The 22,108-nt window shown below is 39.8% G+C and overlaps 1 protein-coding gene across 10 annotated transcripts in view; it reads left to right on the forward strand.

Moving 5' to 3' along the window:
- The window catches only part of LTBP1 (latent transforming growth factor beta binding protein 1), a 406,323-nt gene that overhangs the window by 337,860 nt on the left and 46,355 nt on the right, over nucleotides 1–22,108 (forward strand). For 6 of the 10 annotated variants that reach the window (XM_040496475.1, XM_040496478.1, XM_040496476.1 and 3 more), the window contains 2 exons: nucleotides 15,086–15,211; nucleotides 18,956–19,099. The exons of 1 other annotated variant lie outside the window; for it this stretch is intronic. In XM_040496475.1, coding sequence (XP_040352409.1) covers nucleotides 15,086–15,211; nucleotides 18,956–19,099 — 270 coding nt within the window. The remainder of the gene's footprint in view (nucleotides 1–15,085; nucleotides 15,212–18,955; nucleotides 19,100–22,108) is intronic. 3 more of the 10 variants (XM_040496477.1, XM_040496482.1, XM_040496485.1) reach the window with 1 other exon arrangement.

Below are 22,108 nucleotides of genomic sequence, written 5' to 3' on the forward strand. Positions count from 1 at the left end.
TGGGGGGGGGGGCAGGGTGGTATTATGAAATTCTTAAAATTACAGTTAAGAAATCTTTAAAAGATAAAGTAACATTCGGTTTCTTGACTTTTCATGAGAATTTTGGTTAACTTTGTTTTTTAAGGAATTTATCCATTTTAGGTAAAATTTCCAATTCATTGTCACCAAGTAGTTCCTAATATCTTTTTTGTATCTCTTTTTAATGTCTGTAGAATGTGTTAGTGATGCCTTTCATTTTTTATTTACTAATTTGTGCTTTCTTTGTTTTGTTCTTTTTTTTAAGTATATTTATTTATTTCAAGATAGAAGAAAAGAGAAAGTGAGCAGCAGGGGAGGGGCAGAGAGAGGGAGAGACAGAATCTCATGCAGGCTCCACGCTGCCAGTGCAGTCTCTAACTCACATACTGTGAGGTCTTGACCTCAGCCATGATCAAGAATCTGATGCTTAATGGACTGAGCCACCCAGGCGCCCCTGCTTTGTTCTCGGTCTTTCTACAGGCATTAGTCTTGGCAAAAAATAACTTGTGTTGATTTTTCTGTTTTCTCTTATGTTAATTTCTGCTTTTATGTTTATTCTTTCTTTGGGCTTCATTTGTCTTTATATCTTCTTGAGATAGATCCTTAGATCATTGGGTTTTCAACATTCTTTTCTCTAATATATATATATTTTTTTCTAATATACATTTATGGCTATGTACTTCTTTCTAAGGATGACTTTATCCTCAACTTTTGATATATTTTTTGCTATTCAGACAAAAGTATTACAAATCCATTGTCATTTCTTTTTTCTTCAGCCAGTGAATTATTTAGACATGTTTTGCTTAATAACCCGACATTTGGGGAATTTTTAATAATCTTTTGTTATTTATATACATTTTTTAATGTTGTCTTTCTTTCTTTCTTTCTTTTCTTTTTTTTTTTTTTTGAGAAAGTGCAAGCGAGGGAGGCACAGAGAGAGGGAGACAGAGGATCCAAAGCAGACTCTGTGGTGACAGCAGTGAGCCCAGTTGTAGGGCTGAAAGTCAGGAACCTTGAGATCATGACCTGAGCCCAAGGTGGACGCTCAACTGACTGAGCCACCTAGGCGCCACATTGTTTTTTATGTCTTAATACCTCTCTAGCCACAAAACATACTTTCAGTGATTTCAATCCTTGGAATTTGTTGTGGGGCAGAATATGGTCAGTTTTGGTAATATTCCTTGTGTACTTGAATACAATGTCTGTTTTTCAGTTGGATCTATATATGTTAATTAGTGCTCAGTTTGTAAATTGTTTAAATCATGTGTATCCCTCCTGTGTTTTTGTCTGCTTATTACATAATTTACTGAAGGGGTCTTTTATAATCTCCCATTATTATGGGGATTTATCTGTTTACAATTTTAGTTTCCCAGGTTTTGTTTTATATAGTATCTGACCATGGAATTAAATACAGAATTTTTTGTGTCTTCCTGGTGTATTGACCCTTGGTCCATGTTTGTCTCCACCTGTGCATCTAGTCTTTGAATCTACTTTATCAGTACAGCTACATATGCCTCTTTCAATAAGATTTTGTATGGTTTGTCTTTCCCCAATTTTTCATGTTCTTATCTTGAAAGGGCCTTTTTCTTGTAAGCAGAATAGTTTTTTTTTTTTCTAAGCCAGATTGACCATTTTTGTCTTCTAATTGGAGAATTTAGTTTACATACATTTACCATAATTATTGGTATCGGAGGGTTCAAATCTATACCTTTCTCTTTGTCTTCTGTTTGTCTCATCTCTTTTTCCTTTGTTTTTGTTTTTGGCTGCCTTTTGGAGTATTTATTATTATATCAATCCCTTCCTCCCCTGCTTTTTTTATACATATTTTTTGGAGAATGTTTCCCTATGATTTTTAACTCAACAGTTGATGAAAGGAAAAGAAAATAAGTTTGGGATATGAAACATACTGGTCCAAGATCTATTTTCACATAATAAAAAGTAAAACTGTATACAATACTTAACTATATACCATAGAAAAGTCAGTCTCCAGTAGAAAACATTTACAGCTGGGAGTTTACCATTTGTATTGAAGGAAGGGATTAGGTCTAAAGTGTTTTTACTTTTCATTCAACAGAATGTCTGAATTAATGTTCAGAAATTTGTACTTTTGGGCAGTCTCCAGAGTTTTTGAAAACTAAACAAATACAGCCTTGTGTGCAAGAAACAAAACTTGGCTAGATTAAAAAGCATTAAATTTTTTTTTTTTGTTTGCTTGATTTCAATTGCAGTTGCAATTATTGAGATTTGCTGTGGCTTTTTTAACAAAATGTGCATATACTATTGTTAATAATTAGCAGCATTTTTCTCATGTTATTTTTATCATTTCAAGCAAAATACTTTATTGTAAAATAAGACATTCTCTTTTTTCTCAATTGGAAGACATGTTTAATGTTTTCAGTTTTATAATTCTTTTTAGAATAGTTATGAATATTCAATTTTTGTGTATATAGTTTTATTATACTCATTTGCTTTTCTGGTTAGAGTGCAATATATACTTGGGTATACACTCGTAAAAGAATTTTCCACTTTTGGTATCTTCAAATAGTTGTTTTCAACTATATAATTGTTCTGATTTTGAGAGTAATGTGCTCACTGTAGAAAATTTAGAAAATGCTAACAAGTATAAAGTGATTTATCTACCAACCAGTTAATATTTGGCCTATTTCTTTTTTAGAGTTTTCAGTGCTTAAGTATTAAAGTAAGATCTTCTACTTTTTATCTTTAGTTTTTAAAGTTTACTTATTTGAGAGAGAGCATGCATGCAAGGGGGAGAGGGAGAGAGAGAATCCCAAGCAGGCCCTGTGGAGCCTTACTTGAGGCTCTAACCCATGAATGGCTAGGTACGACCTGAGCCAAAATCAAGAGTCGGATGCTTAACCAACTGAGCCACCCTGGTGGCTGTCTTTACCTTTATGTTTTCACTTAGCATTACAGTATTTATATTTTTTGATAGTTATATCCCTTTGAAAATAAATTTGTGATGACCACATAATTTCATAACATGAGTATACCATATACTTGTAAAAGTATCTTCCTAATGGTGGAGATCTAGACTGTTTCCTTTGTTGTTGCTATTTAATGCTCTGTGAATACACTTGTATATAAACATTTATTTTCGTCAATGATCATGTCCTTAGACTAGCTTGTAAGACACTTGATACAAGATCAAAGGATATTGGCAATCTTGTGTGTCTTAACAATACGTGGGACCACCTTGCTTTCCAGAAATGTTCTGCTGGCTTCTGTTTCCACCCCCATGCAGTGAGTCTTGGCTCTTGACACTCTGAAGAAACTCCTGTTCCTATTTTTCTGTTAATTTGATAAGGAGAAAGTAATATCTCATTTTTTTAATGTTTATTTTTGAAACAGAGAGGATGTGTGCATGCATGAATGGAGGAGGGGCAGTGAGAAAGAGGGGAACAGAGGATCCGGATTTTCTACTTTTGGTATCTTCAAATAGTTGTTTTCAACTATATAATTGTTCTGATTTTGAGAGTAACGTGCTCACTGTAGAAAATTTAGAAAATGCTAACAAGTATAAAGTTATTTATCTACCTATCTATCTATCTATCTATCTATCAGCAGAGAACCTGATGCAGGGCTTAAACCCACCAACTTTGAGATCATGACCTGAGTCGAAGTCAGACACTCAACTGATTGGGCCACCCAGGCGCCCCAGTAATATCTCATTATAATACATTTTCTCTTAGTGAGGTTACCTTCTTTTATATTTATCTTTTCTGTGAAATATTTTTTGCCTGTATGAGGTGGAGTTTGTGTTTTTCTTATGTGTATTAAGGATAATACTGATTTATCAATGCTTGATAGATAGTTCCCCAATTCTTCAGTGTGCCTTTTTAATTTTATGATGCTGTTATGTCCTTACCAGCTTTTTACTTTGCCATATTCCGTATTGTGATCAATCGTATCCTCCTGTTTTTCAGAGTATTTTATCTTTGTGGCGCTATTTTTATATTTAACTCCTTCATGCTCCTGGATATGAAAATGAACATTTTCTTACCATTCAGTTCTTTTATCTTCATCCTAGAATAGCTTTTCATGTTCGCCTCTGAAAATTTCAGATACAAGGTTCTACATTATAAATCTAACTTTTTAAACTTGGCGTAGCTTTAACGTGACTGTTGCTTTTGAAGGCAGTTTGCTTCATTGGTTCTTTGTCCCACTGTGAGTGGCTCAGCTTTCTTTGGGCTTTGTTGCTAATGTCATGTGCCATCTTTTTAGGGTCTTCCTAAGTGTCTAGTGAGGGGCAGGAGAAGGCTATGGGCATTTTTCAACACAAGGTTGGGTCACGAGCTTCCAAGAGACTCCAGCTGAGCCTTGAAGGGCTTGGAGGGCAGACAAAGGTTCCCTAGGTAAACAATGTGGCCTAGGAGCTGCGGCGGGAGTGGGTCCTGGTGGAATAAATACCACAAGCTAAGATTTGGAGACATAAAATACTGAACAGGTTGAGGAACACTAAGTAAATTAGTTTCAGTTGAACATGTGAAAGAGAACAGTGGTGAATAAGATATAGCTAAGCAGGTAGGCACAGGCTGGATTGTGGAAGCCTTGCTTGCTTTTGTATTAAACAAGTAATATGTTGCATATTGCCATTGCACCCCTATTATGTGCCAGACTTGGTTGCATGCTATGGGCATGTGGTGGTGAGCAAGCCAGATATGGTCTCTAACTTCTAGGATGTGCATGTGCACAGGGCAAGCAGTAAATACACAAATAAGGTTTCCAGACAGCATGTGACCAGAAACCGTTATGGCTGCTATAAAGGCAAGGAAAGAGTCGGTGACCAGGAGGAGGGGGGAAGCTAATTTATTTCATCTAAAGGATCTCTTACGAAATGGCATTTTAGCTGAGCTCTAAAGAGTGAGTTACCTGCTGGAAGAGTGGGGTGGGGATGCCAGGTGGTGGGCAGCATGCCAGGTGGAGTTGTGGTGAAGGGAAGGACACTGAGGCAGGGAAGTAATGGATACATTCAGGGAAGTGGAAAAGACTGGTGTCAGGTGCTGAGAGGGAAGGAGGCACGGTGACTCATAGGCTGGAGAGTAAGGGGCAGAGTATACAAAGCCCCCCAGGAAACTTGGGTTTGGATATCATTCTAGGTGTAAAAGAAACAGACTGGTTAATTTTAAGGACAGTGATACACTAGATTTCATCATTTCAAAGGTGCGTATTTTTTTTAACACTGTAATATTGGAATGCTTCTTATAGGTGTGATTTTTTAAAATTTTGTTTTAAATGATTATTTATTTTTGAGAGAGACAGAGCACTACCTGACGAAGGCAGAGAGAGAGACACACACAGAATCCGAAGCAGGCTCCAGGCTCTGAGCTGTCAGCACAGAGCCTGGTGCGGGGCTCGAACTCACGAACCATGAGCTCATGACCTGAGCCAAAGTCAGATGCTCACTCGACTAAGCCACCCAGGCGCCCCTAGGTGTGTGATTTTTTTTTAAGGCAGTGCAACATAGTTTGACAAATTCTTTTCCCCATTAGCTAGAGGTATATAAAATAATTGTGTCCTTTTCAATGTGTGTCCTCTTTACTTACACACATTTGAGTTTACTCAGTACTCTAATTTATATACATTAAGACCTTGGTTTGTGAGCATAATTTGTTCTGGAAACATGCTAGTAATCCAAAGCATTTGTATATCCGAATGAATTTCCCCATAAGAAATTATGGCAACTCAGATGATTCATTCCACAACCTAAAAATATTCATGTGAAAATGATTACAGTACTGTAGTATAATACAAAATAATAAAATACAAAATATAAAGAAAAGTAAACAAATTAACCTGCACTTACCTTTGAAAACCTTCATGGCTGGTGTGAGGGAGACAAGAGAGAAGAGGGCTATTGTGTAGGATGACTTTCACTATCACTAATGGACGTTGACTGCAGTACAGTATAAATAAACTCTTGTCACATACTGAATTTAATGTAACTGGCACTAAGGCACCAGAGGAAAGAAAGAGTCTGTATCTGCAGGCAGCCTGACCAAGAATGAAGCAAAGCATTCCTAATCTTATTCTTGTGTGGAAAAGCAAAGGCCTGCCTGTGGGTGCTTTGAAGTGACAAAAAATACACTACGAGTGCCAGATGTGGGCTCTTTGCCATGTTCTGAAAAGTCACTGATTTCTGCCAAACACCACGGCCTGAGACTGAACATCCAAGCATGGGAGATGATCACCCACCATCCCTCAGAGAGAGAGAGAGAAAGAGTGAGAGAAGAACCATTGACTTAGTTGTGATCATGAGACATTTGGCATCATGTACTACTCGTCTTTCAGGACACACTCAGAACAACTTACTCGCAATCCAAGGTTTTACTGTATTTCAAGTGCACATCACCCAAGGTGCTGTTTGGAAGTGGGATTAGAGGAGCATGAGAAAAATCAGGGGGTTTCTTGCTGGATGTTGTTCAGGCCAGACATGTTGGTACTCAGTCTAGAGCAGTAACAGCATGATGGAGCGAAATGAATGACTCAGGAAATCTTTTGGAAATGAACCTGGTATTGGGTTAGAACATAGTGTTGGGTTGGATGTAGGATAAGAAGGAGAGGGAGTATTGAGGATACATTTCTGGTTCTGGATTTAGCAAGTAGGTATTTGCTGGTGCTATTTGCTGACAGGGGTAAAAATAAAGCAGTTTTTTTTAAAGATATTTTTTAAAGATCACAGTTATGATTGGGGTTTATTAGAGCTACCCATGAAATATCCATGTGGGTATATCAGACAAGCAATTGGATCAATTTAGATCTAGTGCTTAGTAGAGAAGTCTAGGCTGATGATATAAACTGGGAGTCATAAGATATAGATGGTATTTCAAGCTGTTAGAATGGATGAGGCCATCAAGAGAGAGCATAGAATAAGAAGAAAAGAGCATTCAGGACTAAGCCCTGAGAAACACCAACATTTAGGAATAAGGTAAAAGACAGAGATTGTGTGGGAGTGGCCTCAGGATTAATAGGAAACCCGGGAGCATGTAGGACCATGGAATCCAAGGGAAGAAAGAGAGTACTTGAAGAAGACAGTAGTCACCTGTATTAAATACCACTGAGCAATCCGTGAAGGTACCAGTCAAGAAGAATCCTTTGGATTTTACAAAATGGGGAGCTTATGAACAGCCATTTCAGTGGATTAGTGTAAATGAGAGCTACCTAAGAATGTATGAGAACTAATGGAGTAGATAGACACAGCATGTGTAGAAAGGTCTGGAACCTTGACTATTAAAAAGACCGAAAAATATGATTGTAACTAAAGGGCTTATGTGCAAGGAGGCTCTTGGTTGCTTTTAAGACGATAACTGGAAATGTTTGGTCCTGATGGAATGACCCAATAGAGAGGGAAAGAGGGAAGGAATAGCAGATAGAGGGGCAGAGGGTCAGCTAGAAAAGCATATGTCTTGAGAAGCCAACTGTGGATGAGCTCCAGAGGGCATGTGTCAAGGGCCTTTATGCTGTTTTTCATGGAGAAAAACTGAAGAGGTTTAAGCAGAGGATTGTTTGATTGGACTGTTTCAATAGGTTAATTATTCTCTTATTATGGAGGATGGATTTGGAGAGGCTGAAAGCACAAAATCCATTAGAATGCCACTGTGGGAATTGAGGTTAGAGGCAGGGAACCTCTGGATAAAGTTGAGAGGAGTAGAGAGCATGGAGATAGAACCAAGAGAGAAAATCAGAAGAGTGTGATGATTGGATGTGGGGAGGTAATTGAGGATGAGTCCCATGTTTTTGGACTGGGTTGATGTTCGTGATTTTAGGGTGGTTTTCCTGGTGTCTTTAACTGTGCATGGTGAATATCCATTGTCCACATAATGAGTGATTAAAATCAGAACACAATTTTGGTTTACTTTCTCTGGAACTTCTAGCTGTTTCCAGAAATCAAATGGGAGGCTGCTCTGGGTAATTTTTAAAGCATAATTTAAGTAAATCTTTTTTTCAAGTAGTGGGTTTCAAGTGAAGGAAGAAAATGATCTCTCATGGGCTAGTCTCGTTTTCTAGAATTTATGTACTAGAAAGTTGAATTGAATTATAATTTGCTACTTCTGTCATTTCTTGCTGCTTAATTTAGGCTACTAGCTTTCAAGACATACTTGTGACCATCAAGGCCCCATGTTTTTTGCCCGCCCTTTGCTGTCGAGCAATGGCATGGTAGTCACTCTCTGCACAAGGGCATCGATTTGCTGCTTTCTGGCTCATCCCCATTTCCTAGAACAAAGTTATTTTCCATAACACGTAAGGCCCATATTCTTCATCCTTGTCAAAGCTGCCAGACCTCAGTGGACCTTTTTTTATAAGGCTCTTTCCATATCCTATTGTATTGTCTGGACCATATCCAAATCCAGTTTTTAATTTCCTATTGGCTAAATTTTATTTTTTTCTTCAGGCCTTGCACCCCTCTCCTGTTTAATCCTGGCTTCTCTCCTCTGCTGTGAGAGAGACCTTAATCTCTTTTGGGCCAGCAGCCATGCCATTTTAAAATTCCTTTGGGCAGCTATTCAGCTGGTTTAACATTGTTCAATCCTACTTCTTGGCTGGGATTTACTGTCTCCTGGTCGGCTTCCGTTCCTCTCAGTAAGAAGTATGAAGTCTGCATTTCCCCTGAAGCAGGAACCCTCCATCCTTTCCAGTGTGAACGCCACCCCCCACTCCCAAATCTTTGGGCTTTATTTTCCTAAGATTCTGGCACCAAATATTTAACCACTTGCAGTTGGTCAGGAAGCCCTAGACTGAAATGGTGTGTCATTTCTTTTTACAAAGAAATTGAGAGAGCAGCAATGCTAGACATGGCCGTGGGATTTCCTGTGGCTGGAACAACTTAGGTGCTTGATGGGCCTTCTTTGCAAGGGTTCCCAGAAAAATCACCTCTTTAGGACCTACAGTACCTTGGATATTTAGGTTTCAAGTATGATGGTAATTGGTGTTCAGGCCTTGTTGAAGGGCAAGAGGAGAGGATACTGGGTCAGTGAGGGCCAAGTTAAAAAGTGTGTGTCCTGACTTCCATCTTTGTAGTGAAAAAACTCCAGTATGCTTGTTGGACTCACAGTTTGGTTCTGTTTGTCCTCTTGTCCTGGCCTTTTATAGCCATCACCGTGATGGGACGCAAGAGGCTCTGATGAGTAGAACCACACAAGAGGCTGTGGTGAGTAGAGCCACAAAAGTAGATTCAGAAGGTTGTTCCTACACTAGACTCTGTTCCTTTGCCAGCTCTGACTGGGTAACTTTGAGGCAAGCTACTTTGCCTCCCTAGGCCTCAGCTTTCTAGTTCTTTAAATGAAGGGGTTGAACTGAATAATCTTCAAAGTCCCTTCAAGTTGAGATGAACCCCATCATTCATATACAAAAGGTTTGATGACAGGAAGCCTTTTTCTTCTCAACCATGCAGTTGTGGAGATTTTCCAGTGAATGATCAGAACTGGGACCTGTTCCTGTCATCTGTCTTTCTAGAGTGTCCTGGCAGCAAAAGGCTCATTAGTGAGCTCTTTCTTCCAACAGGTAGTTGTGTCTTACTCAGAATAAAGAAAGAGAAAATCAATAAAACAAAGATAGGACATGTTAAGAAAGAAGAAGCAGCACAACAAGCTGACAACTGTGTTTGAGAGAAAGAAAACCAAATCATTTCATTGACAAAATATCCACAAATACTCCTTTCTCCCCACACCCATACTTGGAGGGATATAGTACAGAAAGTCTAATGGAATCCTTGACGTTTTATTAGGAATTTCATTGTTGAAGTCTGAATGTAGTTGTAATTTTCTGGTGGGTAGATAAGGTTTACCTTTTAGAAAATCATGCCTCTTTTCCGTTATTTGACCTTATTTCATAGTTCACTTTACCTAAGTGGGAAGGTGACACCATTTATACCTTTATTTGGGAATTTGAGGAATATGGTTGGAGTTCTCTTACATATAAAATCCCCGATAATAATTAGTAGGTTTTGAAAAACTTCAATCTTTTGATAAAATGTACCAAGTAAAAAGCATATGGACAAGGAAAACGGATCTACCAAATGGGTCAGAGGTTAAGATCTTCACAGTGTGGGCCTGTCCAGTCATTGACAGTATTGCTACTTGAAAAACAAGCCACTGGTAGTTCCAGTCATCCAGAATGATGCTCTTTTTCTCTTTCTGGCATTTATATTAATGTTGTTATTAGAGGATTCATGTCAGCGATCTGCTCTCCTTGGTCTGTGTCATTCTTCCATGAATCCATATCCATAATATTTATATCTGCCTTGCTCTTTAAAATATTAATAGCAAAAGCTCGCACAAGAAATTAACAGTTCTTACAGGGGGCATAACTAATTCATCAGGGTTGCCAGTCAAGAGGTTTCTGGACAGTCATTTCTTTGTCACTCCTCTGGTAGACAGTATGAGTGGTGATAATGCCATGTATGGCTTTTCCAGATGTCTAAGCAAAATTGGTTTCAGTAATTTAATAGAATGGCCATTCATTAAGCAAAGAGAAAACCTGTCTTATTAGCATCTTTCAAAATTGAGTTTCATGTTCAAAAATCAACTTCAACAAAACAAGACGGCTTTCACTTGTCCATTTCATGAAACTTGCATCTTGGTAGGGCTTTTCTTCTAACATATTTTTATTTTTATAGAGTTGATCTTAATTATAGCCATTCCTGTTCACAGACAGGGCTAACAATGGAAAAATATCTCAGCGCTCACATCATCAAAGAGAGTTCTAATGAAATAATGTTGTTTTATACAGGTCATCAGAGAAGTAAAACAAATGTTGTCCTCTTATTAAGCTATTACCTCACCTCTTTGTTGAAAACATGAAACTGTGGAGAGTTAGAGTGTATCATATTCATAAAATATTAGTTGCTGAAGAGCTCTTCTCCAGCAGGCATTCCACGTTATTTTTTCCTATTCATTCAAATCCAAAATATTGCTCATCTAAACTTTCTGTGTGTTAATCACTGGTACATTAAGTCTGAGACTGCAAGGCGCCCAGTAATTCACAACCATCTCAGGACTTGTTCACCTTAAGGTCACTTATTCAGTTCCCGAGCTGGTGGTCATTAACACGAAGTCATCATCTCCTGTAACTGCACAGGATTAGTAAAAAGGAAAGCAAGAGATTTTACTTCAAGAATCTGGACTGAAAAGCCACCAGATTTTTAGGCACTGGTTTTCTTTCCTCCCTCTTTACTATCTACAGTCTCATTGAAGTAGAGCACTAGGTTGTTGGTGAGAGCCTGTCGAAGGTTCTCCACCCCAAAAAGTGGCCCTGATCAGCGCAGCAATTGCACAAAATGCTCTGGGAGCAGAGAGGAGGGACCATGGAGTCTACTGTGTGGGAGGTGTCCCTTGGGGTGATTCCTGATCAGCCTGGAGGAGTTTCTGACCAAAGCGGATAATGGGGAGACTTTCTAGTAGAGGCGGGGCATGGGGGGGGGTGGTCCCATGTCACTGAGAAATGAAAGACCACGGGGTTTCAAGAAACTCTGGTATGCTGAGAAGGCTGGAGCATAAATTGGGAAGGAAGTGTTGGGCTAAGAACTCTGGCCAGATATTTAGCCAGGAGCCCAAAGAGGAAGGGTCCTCTGTACTCAGTCATGGAGAGTGGTTGGTGTCCTCTAGCTAAGAAGAGATAACTGAATATTCTGAGCAAGGGAGTCTCACTGACAGGTTTGCAGTTGTGGAGAATGGATGAGAGGGAAGGCAAAGCTGGGGATAAGAAGTATGGGGAGGATAGATAAGAGGGTATGATAGGGGAGGGACAGGGCTGAGGAGAGAGGGAGGCATGCCCCTAAGATTTCTGGCTGGGGTGACTGGTTGGAGTCTCTGATAAAGAGAATGTAGGAGAACTGAAGATGAGGAGAAGAGTGATAATAAGTTCATTTATCATGAAAATGTCCCGTAGTACCAAATAAATGGTTTCAAAGGACAGAGGTCAACCTTTGAGAAAGACTGGGGAATCACCAGCATATAATTGGTAACGTGAAGGATTTCTGAGTTTCTTTCCAGCCCTTAAATTCTGTGGCTCAGCAAATAATCTCTTAGGCAAATAACATTTCTGTAAGTCTAAAATTAACAGTGATCTGTGTTAAGTAATTTGATGATACTGTGTAGTTACTCTTACTGTTGTGATCAGTAAATAAATTGTAGCCTTATGCTGACATTGGAAAGCCATCAGAACAGACTTACTGCATATCATCTTTGTATTAGATCTTGCAGGAGAGATTCATTTTTTTAGATGTGAAATAACGTCACTGAGTTTTTGGTTTAAGTTGAAGTAAGAGATGGAGGTAAAAAAACAAGGATAGAAATCAGAGAGATTTGTCAGTAAGCTCAGGAAGTGTGGCTTAGGAGGAATACAGTGAATTTGGTTTTAGGCTTGATGAGTTTGAGATTATACCAGAAGATGAAATGGGAATGATTAAGAATAGGAAAGATCTTCTGGCTAGAGATGAAGCTTCGGAATTGCTTCCAGGGACGATGGTAATTGAAGTCCAGATTGTCTGGAAAGGGTGGAACAAAGCAACACTGAGGAAGCAGCAGGTCCTAGGGAGGCCCAAGCCCTGGCAGACCCACCTTCAGGCTGCAAAAGGGTCAGGTCCAGCCAAAGCAGTTAAAAGTCAAAACAAGAATTGGAGCATCCAGGTGGCGCAGTCAGTTAAGCATCCAACTTCGTTCAGATCATGATCTCGCAGTTCATGAGTTCGAGCTCTGTGTCAGACTCTGTGCTGACAGCTCAGAGCCTGGAGCCTGCTTCGGCTTCTGTGTCTCCCTCTCTTTCTGCACCTCCCCCGTGCATTCTCTGTCTCTCTCTCAAAAATAAACATTAAAAAATTTTAAAAGTCAAACAAGAATAATATTTCACTGTGGGATATGAAAGAGAGAGTTGAAGGTGGCAGCTGGCCAGCCTTGGAGGTCAAGGATGATGGTGATGACCGACTGGAAAATGACCATCAACTTTACTGACAGGTCAGCCTTTGGTGGCCTTTCTCAGAGGAGCTTCTTTGAATAAAGAGGGAGAAAGTGAGTTTGTAGGTCATGAAGGAAGAGGAGGAGAAATAATAGTGATAATAATGGTTGGCCTATATTTTATGCTTCCCGTCACATGCCAGGCTATGTTATAAGCACTTTATACATGTTATTTTGTTGAGTCCTCACAGTAATTTTAGGACTATACCAATATCACTGGTAGTAGTATGGTTACCACTTGTTTTTACTGATGAGATAAGTGAGGAGCAAAGGCAGTGCATGTAGATAGTTCTTTTGAGACATTTTGCAGCAATAGAATGAATGGAAAAGCACAGTAGGTGACATCATCAATAAGTTAATGCTTTTCCAAGAGCTTTTAATATGTTTTTCTTTAATTTTAACATTTTTTTAATGTTTGTTTATTTTTGAGAGAGAGAACGAGCATAGCGGGGGAGGGGCAGAGAGAGACGGAGACAGAATCCGAAGCAGGCTCCAGGGCTCTGAGCTGTCAGGACAGAGCCTGATATGGGGCTTGAACCCACAAGCTGTGAGATCATGACCTGAGCCGAAGTCGGACGCTCAACCGACTGAGCCACCCAGGCGCCCCTGAAATTTTAACATTTTTGAAGTCAGTGAGGGTAGAAGTAACTGAGGATGCTTCAGGTAGGACTAGAGGGAGGAGAGACTGGTAAGGAGGGGAGAAAGAGCTTTGGCCTTGAAAGGAGAAGGGACAGCTTTGTTTGTGTAGAGAAAATTAAGAAAAGTGGGTAGTCACTTATTTTTTACAATTCAAAAGTGATACAGTCTCTGAACTTACTCTTGATTATGTTAGAAAATGAGGGAAGGAGGTGAGACAGCCACCAAATAATTATTGCATTCATCTCTTTCTTCTAGAACATTTCTTGACTCGGAGTTAACAAATTTAGAAAGAGCAGGAGTGCCTGGCTGGCTCATTGGAAAAATTGCTCAACTCTTGATCTCAGGGTCGTGAATTCAAGCCCCATGTTGGGTGCAGAGATTACTTAAATTAAAACTTTAAAGAAAAGTGAAGAAGAGGAAAGTTCAGTGTTTTTAACTCCTCCAAACTAAATTCTGTCAAGGGCTGCGTATCATTTTTTTTTTAACCATTTGCCATCTTCCCATGTATTTGGATGCAGTAATTGCATTTTCTTAATTGTTTCTCCAAGAGCCTATATTTGGGGACCATGTAATCCAGAGGCAGAAAGGACAGAACCCAACAGATGGAAATGTGGAGTGTGGCTGTAACAGGGAGAAGGGAGATAAGAACAAAAGGGAGAAGTAAATTAGTCACTGTAACGATAAAAAAGTGTATCTCAAAGTCTGTTTATAAGTTTATAATTGAGACATCACTTTTATGAGAACATTTTTATTGGGGAAAAAAGGCTCAGGACCACTACCATCATGTTTATAGAGAACACAGTGAATTTACAAGTCGGCCACTGCTAGTTAGTTGGAGCAGATTGATGCTTAGGACCTTAAGTGACTCTAACTTGGTGACAGCAGATATGCTCTTGTGAATAAGTCAAGACCGGCTGGTTACGCTGCTGAACTCATCAGATTCTCTGTCTTCCTCCCCCTCCTCCCACTCCTTCTCTCCTCCCTTCCTGGGAATGCTGTTGAGACTTGACCAAGGTCATCTGTAGGGTTGAGTGAGAAACAGCCAGGCAGGTCAGGGCTTCTGTCGGCCCCACCTCCTCAGATAGAACTGTGAGCATGGGCCACAATCCAAAAAGGTGACCACACTTTCACGTATTTCCCTTGTAGGGTAGTATACTGTCCTTGGAAATAAAGGGTAGAAAACATGTAGAAAATATGACCATGGCAATTACAGCAGTCATTTCCGTTTGAAAACATTTCCTGAGGCAAAGTAAATGTTTTCTCACAGAGCCCAACATTTGTCTATGAAGACATTTTCATCAAAACATTTTATTGATATGTAAAATGTTTTAAAAGTTCATTCTGTGTAAACGTGATCATCTCATGCTAACCGGGGTGTGCTGAGCACCTCTGTCTATCCATTAATATCTGGTGTTTGTCAGTCTGTGCTTTGTGTCTGATGTCAGATGTCTTTTTTGCAGATATTGATGAATGTGTAAACAACACTGTTTGTGACAGTCACGGGTTTTGTGACAATACGGCTGGCTCCTTCCGCTGCCTCTGTTATCAGGGCTTTCAGGCCCCACAGGATGGGCAAGGGTGTGTGGGTGAGTTTTTAGATTTCTTTCCCCAACGTGTTTCACATCCCCTCTCCCCCACTTAAATGTAATCAACACCAGGAGAGGTTGTAATAAGCAAGGTAATTTGGGCAGAATTCATCATCATTTGATTTTGTCACACAATTTTGGGGATGCACAGAAGGATGGCTTCTGAAATTGTTCAGGACATTAAGAACTGGAGAAGTAGGGCTTGGAATTTCACATATATTAAAAAAGAACATCTGTTGAAACTCAGCTGCGGGTTCGGAGCCCTTCTGGAAGAGTCCCTCCTGCACAGGAAATAGTCTGGTGTGTGGTGTCGCTTGTCTGTCTTCAAGATGTACCTCCTTAGGCGGTGTATTTAAGGAAAAGTGTTGGCAAGAGTTTCATTTTCCAGGAATGACACCCGTAAAATGATGCTTCGGATTGTGCAACTATATTTCTTTGGTCTGTCTGGGATTGATGGAGCTGGAAGGAATCTTGAATATCATCAGATGTCCTAGAACAGGGTCCAGCTATCATGCTCAGATAGACAACATATTTCATATTTCATTTTCTGATCACCTCTGATTTTTTTAATTAAAAAAAAATTTTTTTTTAGATTTATTTATTTTTGAGAGACAGTGAGACAGAGCATGAGCAGGGGAGGGACAGAGAGAGGAGACACAGAATCTGAAACAGGCTCCAGGCTGCGAGCTGCCAGCACAGAGCCCGACACAGGGCTCAAACCCACGAACCGTGAGATCATGGGCTGAGCCAAAGTCAGACACTTAACTGAGTGAGCCACCCAGCCGCCCCAGCTCTGAGTTCCTTAAATAGCGTTCATTGGGAAACATTTGCAATTAGAACCATTAAATGAGAAAGAAGATAGGTTAAATTCAGAACATCACAATCAGACTTTTTCTTTACCCTTACTCTGTTCATTTTCATAGCAGATAATGTCTGAGGAGGAGTCAGCAACTTCTTAGTTTGAACATCTGCAATTAAAAGCATTAATTCATTTCCTGTGCAGATGAAACAGGGAAAGCAAAGTTGATTTGGAGGTTTAGTGATGAAATCGCTCACTTGAGTAGTCACGGCTTTTAAACCAGCACTGTCTGGGGTGCCTGGGTGGCGCAGTCGGTTAAGCGTCCGACTTCAGCCAGGTCACGATCTCGCGGTCCGTGAGTTCGAGCCCCGCGTCGGGCTCTGGGCTGATGGCTCAGAGCCTGGAGCCTGTTTCCGATTCTGTGATTCTGTGTCTCCCTCTCTCTCTGCCCCTCCCCCGTTCATGCTCTGTCTCTCTCTGTCCCAAAATAAATAAACGTTGAAAAAAAATTTAAACCAGCACTGTCATAATTGCTAGTTCCAACTCCGACTTTAATCTCCTTTGCGCTAAAATACAGGCAATAAAAATTGTGTAAATATTTTGACTAAACAGGTCCTGTGATCTGGCTCCCACTTCTCAGAATCACCGCCTCCTTCTGCACCTTTTAAAACTGCTTGTGGTTGCCCATGCAACTGTGAAGTCACTGGGGCTGTTGTTTGCTCCTTTTGCCGGGAAGGGAAGAGCCTCCCGACCTCCCCTTGCTTGCCTGGGCTCATCCCACTTACTCCTGAAGATATTTTCACTCTTCTCCCAGACACTGTCCCTGCTCCATCATCTCTCTCAAGCTCAGCTCTGACCCCTCCTTCTGCTTCCAGCATACCTTCAGCAGGTGCAATCATAGTACTTACACACTTTAGGGGGAATTGTCTGTCTGTGTGTCCTGCCTCAGCCACCTTCCCCAAGGCCTCAAGATCCTGTGGTTGAGAGCCTTGTCTGTCTCCCCTGCCCGGGACTAATGTTTGGCCTATTGTGTGTGCGCAGTAAATTTTAACTGTTGCATGATGAGATATATTAGGTGTCGGGCCACTGACATCACACAGCTCCTGAGCCCTCGATTAATGTTCACTTCTAACCAGTCAGATGAGTGCACCAAACCCATCTTGACATGTCATTTCAGCCTACAAAACACCACCGTTAGAGAAGGAATATTTGGTATCATTTTATTGGGCTTCAGAGGTGTCATTTGCTCATTCACTGTCAAGAATATTAACTGAGCACCTAATATATGTACTTCATGCTGGGTGTTCTGTAGAATTTAAGAGTTGAATCAGCCCTGAGACCAAAATTTGGCCATGCTGTTTCCTCTTCTTGGATCCTTCCTGCACCCTCACTTCCCCCAAATCCCCACCAGCTCTGCTTATTACCCACTCATCCTTCATTTGGAACTTGGCTCCAATATCCTTTCCCTAACCCACCCCTTCACTATAGGTCCACTGCTCCATCTGTTGTGGCCTGTGAGATGATCTGGTTGACTTCCCTGACTTGACTGTAAGCTCCGTGAAGACAGGAGTCAGGCCATCATTTCCCCAGTGCCTGGCCCAGCGACATAAACTAGAAAATATTTTTGGATTGAGTAAATTCATTCTGGTGGGGGAGATCTCAATAGTCGTGTAAATGATACATGCTAGAAAGTAGAAAGTTCCACTTGACATTTACCAAATTGATAAGTATGAACTGGCACATTTCTAAAGTCAATTTTTCTGGTCTAAATTATGACTGTCTGGGTTGATTAAATATGCCAACTCTCTGCTTTCCTTCATGTTATAATACCTTTTCATAAGCAAAACCCAGCTTATTAGGTTTATATCTGTTTATATACAAAGTGAAATGGAAAACTGAGGTAATTATCCAAATAAGTCAAGATACATAAACTTTTTGTCCAATTAACTGGGTATAGCAGGTGAAAATAAGATCTTTTCCCCTGAATGATTTGGGTAATTGCTCAAATATTTAACTTTGTATAAACCATCTCAGAGCACGCTCATGAAAGCTGATGTTTGTACATGTTTAATGCATAAAATACATGAGCATTTCAGATGTCAAGTCAGGTACTTTGTTGAATTGGACATTCATTAATAAAATTTCTTTGAAAGATACCAGGTAAAAGGTAGTATTGGGCAAGGTCAGACATTAGGATTAGCCTTTTTTTAGGGCTATGTGTTTGTATAATATCGAATAAAATGTACTCATTAGTAGATTCCTGGACTGTGTTTTAATTAAGTATAAAGTCCAGATGAAAAACACTTAGCAAAATAGAAATTACACTGTGGAACACCCACAGAATTTTTAGAGGCACGGTCAGTGATAAGTTATTGAAACACTTTGTTTCATGCGAATGATTAATGTATGCTGGCGAATATTTACAGGGGTCTTTCCTTTATTCCCCAAAGGGATACACAACCTGAATTCTGGTTGTAGAATTATGGACATCTTGGCGGCTAGAGAACTGTATTTTTAGTTATATGAGTAGATTTAAAGCAATTTTTTTAATGAATGTATGAAATGTTATTTCTGAAGTGCCAGTTTTGCTAATATTCCTTGAATTTAAAACTGAGAGTACATTGTCATTTCATTTAAGACCTCATTATGTCAAAAAGTCGAGGAAGAGAAAGTTACATGGTCAGAGTATACATGCAATGCTTGATTCCTTTAAAGAGGAATTGGAATTTGGAAAGGTTGCTTTGTGTTTTCACGGTCCTTTTACACAAACCAAACTGTGCAGCCTGGCCTTTAGGAGCCCCTTCCCCAGAATACTAGAAGGGTTTGATTGCTCCCTGGGGACCATTTGTGACCAGTGGCCACCATGAGCCCTGGCGCAGCTGGTAAAACAGAGAGCTGTCAGGGGTGAGGCACACATCTGACTTGATCTGTGCTCCCTTTTCCAGATGTGAACGAATGCGAGCTGCTCAGTGGGGTATGTGGTGAAGCCTTCTGTGAAAATGTGGAAGGGTCCTTCCTTTGTGTGTGTGCTGATGAAAACCAGGAATACAGCCCCATGACCGGGGAGTGTCGCTCCCGGGCCTCGGGAGGTAAGTCACAGTGGCTCCTCCTGGGGACTTGTACCTACACTGGTTTGGGCCAAACACTCTGGGAGTGAGGTAAGAAATAACCGAATGTTCTGGCACACTGCTGTCTCTGGAAGCTTCCATGCTTTTTCCGAGCCTGCCTTATCAGTGAATTAGGATGTGGTCAGTGACAACTCTGAGCTAGATGGCCTCTCTTGTGCTTTCCAACCCAGAGACGCCATGTGTAGGGTAAAGGATCCAAAATGATGAGAACATTCACTGGGAATTGCTTAAAACTCGGAGAGAGCCATCAGCTCAGGGTTTAATATGGCATCATCTCATTAGGTTGCATAATCTTTCTTTCTTGGCCCTTGGAGAAACGTGTCTTGACACTTCTCTAAATTAAAAGCAACATATAGGCCTCTCAGGATCTACAAAGACTTCCACTTGGAATACTTAAGGTGTTTTTTCAGAAATTGGCCCAGAGAGTGGCTGTGTTTGCGTTCATTTAAAATTTGATTTAGTCTGTGTCGTCAGGGCACGAATTGAAATGGAGAACTGATGGTTTTCCAGATAAATTAATCAACTTCCAGATCACTCTCTTAGTTTGTGCCATGTAGCTATAGCCTGGTTATATTTTAACGAAGGCAAAAGACCAAATGATCAATTGAGAGCCAAATAAAATGAAACATTGGCCATTTGACTTTCTTGCTCAATCTCGGTTGTTTTTATCCATGTGTCTAAGAGTGCTCTCACTACTTCTCAACAGGGCACACTTGTTCTGTATGAAATAACCATCTTTGCAAGTAAAAGGAAATGAAATTTAAAAATATCTTCACGTACACCTATTCTTCTTGTTAGATATAGAGGGGAAGGGTACAGAATTACAGAATTACACAAAAAGACAATACAATGTGTAATTCAAAAACACTGTCTGTGAGGGGGAACAGGTGATGTATTGCTGGAGGGAGGGGTTATTCCTCGTTCTAGTGACCACCTCTGTGACACATGAGCTGTAGAGAGAACACTTTTCATCTTAGTTGTTCCTAAAATAGCAAAAACAAACACACAGTTAAAAACCTGGCTGGCCCATAATGCGATTGGTTAAGTAACTGCCTTTTCCTATTTGTCTTTAGTTCCGTAGAGGAGTGCCTCGCCCATGGTATGATGGTGAATTTATAGTATTTGACTGAAAGATTATAGTATTATAGCATCATTATTATAGTAGAGTATAGTGTACTATATTATAGTATTATAGTATTTGACTGAAATAATTCACATATCATCATATTGTACACTCATTAAATGATTCCTACGAACGTTACGTAGTCCAGATAAATGCATATAGTACAATGTTAAGTCACAAAATGGACTGTTCCAGTGATTACAGTCTGTGGCAGGAGGGAAGAGGAGGACACATAAAATAGATAATTATTGGAATTAATGGAAATTTTAGCCTTTTATTTTATTTTCTTATACTACCTCAAATTGGAATAACCATGGTGGTCTGCGATTTTCCAGCTGTGTAAGCTTGGGCATATCATTCCACATTTATGAGGTTTAGTTTTCTCACTTGTAAAATAGAAAGGTTTTATTTACCTCACAGAATTTTATGATTTAAAAAAAAATATCCTATATGTAAAAGGCATTTGTTAATGGCAGAGTACTATATGAAGTATTAAAATAGTAAGCTATGATCCAAATACTTAAGGGATATCTATTTCTCATCCTTTTACGATCTTTTCTGAAATGGTGGACCTTTTTAACTATGTTTTTTCCTAGATAGGTATTTTTTTGCTGGAATGTTTCAGCAACATCAGGGAATGGTTCATTCACTTCACGTACATTCAGTTTACGTAAATATCAAGGAATGGTTCATTCACTTCACGTAGATTCAGTTTAGGTAAATGTCTGGGATCCTAAAGTTTGTTCATTTCTTTTTTTGGAGATTAATAGTACCTTAATAGGATCGTGAGACCATCTGAATCATATTTGGTGAACTGGAGTAGTTCATCATAAATGGCTTCTTAGGGACGCCTGCGTGGTGTAGTTGGTTCAACATCTGACTCGTGATTTTGGCTCAGGTCATGATTTCACGGTTTATGGGTTCAAGCCCTGCCATCAGGCTCTGCACTGATGGTGTGGAGCTTTCTTGGGGTTCTTTCTCACTCCCTTTCTCTCTACCCTCTCTCTTTCAAGATCTCAAATAAATAAACTTGAAAAAAAATTTTTTTAACTGCTGCTTAAAACTGTACAGTGATTCATTTTGTAAGCTTTGTTCCTCATCTCCTGTTTTTAAGCTTTTCTTTAATTAAGTCCCTAACATTTGCTTTGCCTTTTTTCCTCCCTTAGAGTCCTTGCTCTCATCGACTGACTGACTCTTTCTGGAAAGTTCTTCCAGTCAGATTTCACTAAGTACTGTCCTGCGTTTTTAAAGAACTTGGTTTTGAATACTCAGCTTCATAAAGCTGCCAATAGATACATAGTTTCTCCTTCCTCTTTGTATCTAATCTTTTCTTTTATGGTTTCTTACATATTTTCCCCATAGTTCTCTGGCTTCTGCTAAATATTATACATACCCAGTTGTTTTTATTGGTCCATGTCAGTATAATCTGACTAATTTATCTTGTTTCTGGCAGCTCTACCATACCTCAATCTGCAGAGTTCCTGGCGAACTGTAACTGATTATATGCAGCCTTCAGATTGTCTACGATGATATCTTCATCTGAGCAATTCTCTGTCAGGGTCCTGAGAGGCAGACCAGCTGTCAACTGCAGGAGGAGACTTCTCTGCCCGACTTGAGCAGGGCTGTTTAATTGACCTGCCGTTTGAAAAGGCATTTGAAGCTAGGAATCCTGGAAAAGATAATATAGTTTCTAAATATTTAAATTTTCACTTAAAGGCGTATCAGTGTACATTCATTTGCCAATCTTTGAAGGAGGGCCGAGAACTTGTTTTGAGTACAAGTCCACTCTTAAGAGTCCTGCATGGCTTGTCTTGCATAAACTACATTACGCATGATCTCCACCACCT

The sequence above is a fragment of the Herpailurus yagouaroundi genome, unplaced genomic scaffold (assembly GCF_014898765.1).
Source record: "Herpailurus yagouaroundi ecotype Mexico unplaced genomic scaffold, PumYag 188, whole genome shotgun sequence".
Lineage (NCBI taxonomy): Eukaryota > Metazoa > Chordata > Mammalia > Carnivora > Felidae > Herpailurus > Herpailurus yagouaroundi.